The sequence below is a fragment of the Cetorhinus maximus genome, chromosome 34, assembly GCF_964194155.1.
Source record: "Cetorhinus maximus chromosome 34, sCetMax3.hap1.1, whole genome shotgun sequence".
Classification (NCBI taxonomy): domain Eukaryota; kingdom Metazoa; phylum Chordata; class Chondrichthyes; order Lamniformes; family Cetorhinidae; genus Cetorhinus; species Cetorhinus maximus.
In genome coordinates, this window is record NC_135912.1 from 893,737 (window position 1) to 902,170 (window position 8,434).

General features: G+C 48.4%; 1 protein-coding gene across 1 annotated transcript; it reads right to left on the reverse strand.

The window, feature by feature from the left end:
* Positions 1–3,106: 3,106 nt before the first annotated feature.
* On the reverse strand, positions 3,107–5,652 carry LOC144671750 (olfactory receptor 4M2). Its single transcript, XM_078533764.1, has one exon. The coding sequence runs from the start codon at positions 5,529–5,531 to the stop codon at positions 4,500–4,502; it is 1,032 nt and encodes a 343-aa protein (XP_078389890.1). The 5' UTR covers positions 5,532–5,652; the 3' UTR covers positions 3,107–4,499.
* Between the last annotated feature and the right edge of the window lie 2,782 nt (positions 5,653–8,434).

Consider the following 8,434-nt stretch of genomic DNA (forward strand, 5'->3'; position numbering starts at 1 on the left):
TATTACAATTACACAGCTCTTTCCTGCCTGGTTAATGCTCCTAAACAACACAGCTGAAAAAATAATTTGTTTTATTAAGAGCTTCCATCTCGCTAAACCCCAGCGGATACAAGCCTGGCCTATCCAGCCTTTCCTCATAAGACAACTTGCCAATTCCAGGTATTAGTCCACTAAATCTTCTCTGAACTGCTACTAATGCATTTATATATTTCCTTAAATAAGGAGACTGATACTATACGCAGTGCTCCAGATGTGGTCTCACCAATACCCTGTGTAACTGAAGCAGTCAGGTCCTCTTAGGGGGAGATTCTTTAGCTGAACAAACTGGAGTGCAGGACCCCGTCAAGTTTGAGAAGTGTAGGGATGGAGATCTGAGGCCAAACAGGGAGTAACAGTAAAGTGAAAGGAAGTTTTGATTTTAAGCCTGTAGGGAGGAAGGAAGATTAATGAGATGAGAACATCCATAGGGAAAGAGTTTAAAACGGTCCTGATTTTAACAGAGAGTGCAGGGAGGAGGAAGAGTGAGTTGGACGGTTGGGGGCTGTTGGCTTTAGACCTTGGGCAGGATGAGAGGAGGAAAGCTCAGGGAAACACTGACGGACACGCTAAGTTACACAGCTACCAGACAATCCAAAAGTTACAGAAACATGTAACGTTTTACATGTGGAAGGTTCACCATCATCTTCACCAATGTCCCTTGAGGGAAGGAAATCTGCCGTCCTCACCCGGTCTGGTCTACATGTGACTCCAGACCCACAGCAACGTGGTTGACTCTCAAATGTCCTCTGAAACGGCCCAGCAAGACACTCAGTTATATCAAACCGCTAACAAAGTGTAAAATAAATAGCCCAGAGAAATGCTGACAACTCAAAATTGGTTCCTAAATATATACGATGTGAAAAAAAATCTAAAGTGCTACTTACACCCCTGAAACTGTGAGGTATCACATTGTGCTGAGTCTCCTGTGAGGAGAGTGAAATTCTATTCTGTTGAGCATCCCCCTACTCCTCCACTCCCCCATTGGCGTCCCGGGCCTTGAGCTGCCTGGGCCCTAACCTCTGGAATTCCCTCCCTAAACCCCTCCACCTCTCTCTCCTCCTTTAGGAGGCGTCTTAAAACCAACCTCTTTGACCAAGCTTTTGGTCACCATTCTAATGTCTCCTTATGAGGCATGGGGTCAAATTTTGTTTGATAAGTGCTGTGGTGAAGTGCCCTGGGGAGCATTTTATTATATTAAAGGCACTTTATAAATCCAAGTTGCTGTTAAAAAGCACTCCCTCAGTATTGACCCTCTGACAGTGCAGCACTCCCTCAGTATTGACCCTCTGACAGTGCAGCACTCCCTCAGTATTGACCCTCCGACAGTGCAGCACTCCCTCAGTATTGTCCCTCCGACAGTGCAGCACTCCCTCAGAACTGACCCTCCAACAGTGCAGCACTCCCTCAGTACTGACACTCCGACAGTACGGCACTCCCTCAGTATTGACCCTCTGACAGTGCAACACTCCCTCAGTACTGACCCTCTGACAGTGCAGCAATCCCTCAGTATTGACCCTCTGACAGGTGCAGCACTCCCTCAGTACTGACCTTCTGACAGTGCAGCACTCCCTCAGTGCTGACCCTGCAACAGGGCAGCACTCCCTCAGTACTGACCCTGCAACAGGGCAGCACTCCCTCAGTACTGACTCTCCAACTGTGCAGCCCTCCCTCAGTACTGACCCTCCGACAGTGCAGCACTCCCTCAGTACTAACTCTCCAACTGTGCAGCACTCCCTTAGTACTGACCTTCTGACAGTCCAGCACTCCCTCAGTACTAACCCTCCGACAGTGCAACACTCCCTCAGTACGGACTCTCCAACAGTGCAGCACTCCCTCAGTGCTGACCCTCCGACAGTGCAGCACAGCCTCAGTACTGACCCTGTGACAGTGCAGCACTCCCTCAGTACTGACTATCTGACAGTGCAGCACTCCCTCAGTATTGACCCTCCAACATTGCAGCACTCCCTCAGTACTGACCCTCCGACAGTGTGGCACTCCCTCAGTACTGACCCTCCGACAGTGCAGCGCTCCCTCAGTACTGACCCTCCGATAGTGCAGCACTCCCTCAGTGCTGACCCTCCGACAGTGCGGCACTCCCTCAGTACTGACCCTCCAACAGTGCAACACTCCCTCAGTACTAACCCTCTGACAGTGCGGCGCTCCCTCAGTGCTGACCCTCCGACAGTGCAGCACAGCCTCAGTACTGACCCTGCGACAGTGCAGCACTCCCTCAGTACTGACTATCTGAGTGCAGTGCTCCTTCAGTATTGACCATCTGACAGTGCAGCACTCCCTCAGTATTGACCCTCCAACAATGCAGCACTCCCTCAGTACTGACCCTCTGACAGTGCAGCACTCTCTCAGTACGAACCCTCTGACAGTACAGCACTCCTTCAGTACTAACCCTCTGACAGCGCAGTACTCCCTCAGTACAGACCCCTTGACAGTGCACCACGCCCTTAGCATCGACCGACAGTACAGCACTCCCTCAGTACTGACCCTCCAACAATGCAGCATTCCCTCAGTACCATCTCTCCAACAGTGCAGCACTCACTCAATACTGACCCTCCGGCAGTGCAGCACTCCCTCAGTACTGACCCTCTGAAGGTGCAACACTCCCTCAGTACTGACCCTTTGAAGGTGCAAAACTCCCTCAGTACTGACCCTCTGAAGGTGCAACACTCCCTCAGTACTGACCCTCTGAAGGTGCAGCACTTCCTCAGTACTGACACTCTGAAGGTGCAACACTCCCTCAGTACTGACCCTCTGAAGGTGCAACCAGTCCCTCAGTACTGACCCTCTGTAGGTGCAACACTCCCTCAGTACTGACCCTCCGACAGTGCAGCACCCCTTCAGAATGTCAGCTGTGTTTCACCTGCGCAGCTCTCTGGAGTTGGATTGTGAACCCACAACCTTCTGACTCAGAGTGAGGGTGCTACCCACTGAACCATGACTGTTAAAAAGTGGACCGTTAAACATGCTACTTCAAAATAAATTACACAGCAATTCCTTTATCATACAATCCCTTAAAGAAAATAGTGACCGATTTCAATGTAATGTGAAGCAGTTCCAATTCACAGATTACTTTAATCTTATAAAAACATAATCATACATGAAACACACAAACCTTATTTTACATGAAACAGCCTCACAGCAACTTAAAAACATTATTAGCTTAGTTGCAGGCTCCCAGACCAAGAGTCTCTTGCACACGGTTCTGTTGACTTCCTAATCGGCAGTTTTGAGTCTAAGACAACAAAAAGAGTGTCAATTCCAGCCTCAATTAAGCCAACAGGAAGAGTAATGTTCCTCTGCACATTTTTTTTTCATTTTCCTGGATCATCCTAAGACAGAACTGAGACGGTGCAAGGCAACAAGACATTTTCCACCTGGACCGTTAACTCTGTTTCCCTCTCTTCACGGATGCTGCCAGGCCTGCTGAATATTTCCAGCATTTTCTGTTTTTAAGACATTTTGGTTGTCCTGCAGGCATGGCAGCCATTTTGATTGCCCCAAGTGGAGACTCAGTCCCATTCCTGTAAGGCGCTTGGGGAACGAATCCGCAAAATCACCACAGTGACTGTCATACGGACAACTTTAAGGTTGTGACATTTCATTTCAAACATTTTCAAACATTTCATGCTCGCCAGAACATCACCGAAAATCTCAACCAATCCCGGGAGTTCAGCTTGAACATTATCTCCGGTTCCTCGTCAGCCGTCTGTGCAGATATCTCCACCTTGCCTTCATTGAATTCCTTTGGAATTCGACATCTCCAAAAGCAGTGTTAGTTTTCACATTTTGCACTGATGCTCTTTGCTTTTAGGCAGTGTTTATTTTCAGCTTTGAGCCATAAAATGTCCAAAACATTAATACCATGCCCTGAATTAGCTCACCGCATTAATGGCCTTTCTTCATTCAAACCTTTCTTCTTATAACTGCATTTAGTTTCTCTTATTTACTCCCATTTCCCAAACCAATGTTCTCCATGGAGAAAATCGAGCTGCCTTCAGATTTTTTAAAACCCTTGTTTTATTCCCTCCAGGGTCTTTACTTTTTTCTTGAAGTTTCTGAAAGTTAGAACAACAGGAGTCGGCCATTCAGCCCATCGTGTCAGTGCCAGCTCTTTGAAAGAGCTAAAGTTTGAAGTGTTTTCTTCCCAATCCCCCATTGGACTGTAATCCCAACTTTTTTTTGAAGTGTTTGAACCAAGAGCGGAAGAAACTATTTGAGACTGGGGGGGGGGATTTAGGGGAGGCGAAAGAGAAGTTGTTAGTCATCAACGTTCAGTCATCGTGTTTAGTCACAGTTAACGAAAATATCCAGCAATAAAAGTCAGAGTCCTTGCTGCCCATCTCCCAGAGATCGAGGACTATGTGTGCTGAACATGTACAGGGCTGGTGAGAGGTGGAAAAATCCCAATAAATCCCAAGGGACACCTAGAAACGGGTTAGGCGGCGTTACTTAGTGCATGCTCCTGCAGTCTCCTCGCCCACCAGGGTTAGTACCTCGGGGCAGATCTGGACTGCAGCTGGTGGGCTCGATTTCATGGGCAGGAGCAGGGTCGTCCGTACCAGCCACTCTAGGGTTCCCTTGAAATCCCATAGGAAGCAGGGAAACTTGTGGGAGGTGAGCTCCCACAGCTCTTCTTTGCGGAGGCCGTAGATGACAGGGCTAATGCACTGTGCCAGACTGAAAAAGGCAAAGTTTAGCACCTCAAAGAGGGATTTGGTGTTTGCATGGAGCTTCCCAGCGTGCGCTACCAAGTGGAGGATGAAGTTGATGAAGGTGGGGATTATGTATACCGCCAGCTGCACCCCATGCATTAAGATGGTGCTCCGCGCCCTCTTGTTGCGTCGATTCAGCACCCCAATGCGCTTGCTTTCCACCAGTATTTTGAAGTAGCTATACAATATGAGGACCGTGCAGATGCAGATCAGCAGAATTTTGGAAGTCTGCTTCATGTTGTAGCTGGAAGGAAGGTTGCTGGCTGAGCACCTCTCAGTCTCTCCCAGCTTGGGCTCCCTCCTCATGTGCTCGGAGACCAGGATGAGAGGGATGATGGCTGAGACCACCCAGGTCAGGCTGCTGAGAATCCAGACTTTGCACTGGGTGCAGAAGGAGCTGTACTTGAGCGGGTGGCAGATGGCGAAGTACCGGTCGACCGCCATCACCGTCAGGGTCAGGAGAATGGTGGAGCCACTCATCATGAGGAACAGGAGGAGGGTCACGCAAGATGAGGCTGATATGGCCACCTCCAGGTAAATGAGGAGGTAGAAGGTGCTGCTCAGGCCAAAGTAGATCAGACCAGACACCAAAAGGTGGAACAGCAAGACAAACCTGGCTTGAGATCGCAGACGGTCCTCACTCAGGATAGTGTAATTGATCACAAGGTTGAAGAAAGCCAACAGGACAAAGGAGGTAACGGAAGCAAAGACCCTGACTTCGATGAGGTGCACCTCGCTGGCAGTCCCATTCCCTGATTCATTCATTCTCAGACGCTTAAACACACTCCAGTGTCCGACATAACAACGATGTATCTTGGATCAGAGCTCTCTCGAAACTAAAACAAGTCACTCCTTCCCCTGCTGGCTGGCTGATACTCTCTCTCTCTCACACACACACACACACAATATTTCCGTTCTGCGCTTAACCACAATGGAGCAACTTCAAGACAGCAGTTAACTATTTCATTGACTCATCAGCACTTTGTGTGGTTTGGTTACCAATGCTGCACCATTGATTTCATGAACAGCAAGTGAGCTGGTGCACTGGCCTTCCACCACTGGGCTCAGGATTCAAACTCTGACTAGAGCGGTGTCTCTCAAAGTGTGGTAGGGTCCGCAAGGGTCCCCCAGGTTCCAAAATATAAGTCACTAACCCAAATCGCCACCCCTGAAGACCACGTAAGAAAACAGGCCAGAACCCTTAACCCCACCACTTGCAAGACATCACACAAGACTGGCGGCTGCGAGCGTGACATAAATCATCGTAAGTGTGGGCCACAACAACATGATTTATTCTTTCACGGAATGTGGGCATCACTGGCAAAGCCATCATTTGTTGCCCATCCCTAATTGCTCTTGAACTGAGTGGCTTGTGAGACCAGTTCAGAGGACAGTTAAGAGTCCACCCCATTGCTGTGGTTCTGGAGTCACATGTAGGGCCAGACCAGGTAAGGACGGCAGATTTCCTTCCCTAAAGGACATTAGTGAACCAGATGGCTTTTTACAACAATCAATGATAGTTTCATGGTCGCCATTACTGAGACTAGCTTTATATTCCAGATTTATGAACTGAATTAGAATTCCACCAGCTGCTGTGGTGAAATTTGAACCCATGTTCCTAGAGCATGAGCCTGGACCTCTGGATTTCCAGTCCAGTGATGTTACCCCTATGTCACATCTCCCCACAATGTAGTTTTACGGAGCAAGATTTATGTTACTGTTACAACTTACAATTGCGAGATTGGATTTTCAGCACCTGTGAAGCTAAAAACAAAGAGGAGCTAGCTGAACCTGGAGCCCGACATGAGATAGAAGCTCTCTAGCATGGAGCCAGACATAAGACAGAAGCTCTCTAGCATGGAGCCAGACATGAGACAGAAGCTCTCTAGCATGGAGCCAGACATGAGACAGAAGCTCTCTAGCATGGAGCCAGACATGAGACAGAAGCTCTCTAGCATGGAGCCAGACATGAGACAGAAGCTCTCTAGCATGGAGCCAGACATGAGACAGAAGCTCTCTAGCATGGAGCCAGACATGAGACAGAAGCTCTCTAGCATGGAGCCAGACATGAGACAGAAGCTCTCTAGCATGGAGCCAGACATGAGACAGAAGCTCTCTAGCATGGAGCCAGACATGAGATAGAAGTTCTCTAGCATGGAGCCAGACATAAGACAGAAGCTCTCTAGCATGGAGCCAGACATGAGACAGAAGCTCTCTAGCATGGAGCCAGACATGAGACAGAAGCTCTCTAGCATGGAGCCAGACATGAGACAGAAGCTCTCTAGCATGGAGCCAGACATGAGACAGAAGCTCTCTAGCATGAAGCCAGACATGAGACAGAAGCTCTCTAGCATGAAGCCAGACAAGAGACAGAAGCTCTCTAGCATGAAGCCAGACATGAGACAGAAGCTCTCTAGCATGAAGCCAGACATGAGACAGAAGCTCTCTAGCATGGAGCCAGACATGAGACAGAAGCTCTCTAGCATGGAGCCAGACATGGCTCCATTGGCGTCTCATCGAAAGCAGCTCCATTTTTCCCATTAAATCTGATGAGGTCTTTTGCGTTGATAAGTGAAATCGGGTGGAGTAGGATTGTTAGGGATCCACGGTGTTATTTCCCTCATCACAGTGGTCCCTAGACAAACACAGCAAGTTTGAGATCCTTGTTTACTGTCCATAAGGATCTAATGTGAAATGAGATTCAGTTCAGTTCAACAGGAACTTGTATTCATATAGCATCTTTCAAACAGTGAAACATCCCAAAACACATCACAGGAGCGATTATCAAACAAATTTGACATCGAGTCACTTAAGGAGCTAATATCACAGGAGACCAAAAAGCTTGGTCAAAGAGATAACTTTAAGAGGTGTTTCAGTATGTTATTGCTCACTTTGTAAGCGTGCGATGGACATATTTCCAATGATGTTATTTAAATGTGGTCCCTAAAACCCAGAGGAACAAAGTTGTACAGAGAATCTTACTCTGTATCTAACCCCGTGCTGTACCTGTCCTGGGAGTGTTTGATGGGGACAGTGTAGAGGGAGCTTTACCCTGTATCTAACCCCGTGTTGTACCTGTCCTGGGAGTGTTTGATGGGGACAGTGTAAAGGGAGCTTTACTCTGTATCTAACCCCGTGCTGTACCTGTCCTGGGAGTATTTGATGGGGACAGCGTAGAGGGAGCTTTACTCTGTATCTAACCTCGTGCTGTACCTGTCCTGGGAGTGTTTGATTGGGAAAGCGTAGAGGGAGCTTTACTCTGTATCTAACCTCGTGCTGTACCTGTCCTGGAAGTGTTTGATGGGGGACAGTGTAGAGGAAGCTTTACTCTGCATCTAACCCCATACTGTACCTGTCCTGGGAGTGTTTGATTGGGAAAGTGTAGAGGGAGCTTTACTCTGTATCTAACCTTGTGCTGTACCTGTCCTGGGAGTGTTTGATGGGGACAGTGTAGAGGGAGCTTTACTCTGTATCTAACCCCGTGCTGTGCCTGTCCTGGAAGTGTTTGATGGGGGACAGTGTAGAGGAAGCTTTACTCTGCATCTAACCCCATACTGTACCTGTCCTGGGAGTGTTTGATGGGGACAGTGTAGAGGGAGCTTTACTCTGTATCTAACCCCGTGCTGTACCTGTCCTGGGAGTGTTGGATGGGGACAGTGTAGAGGGAG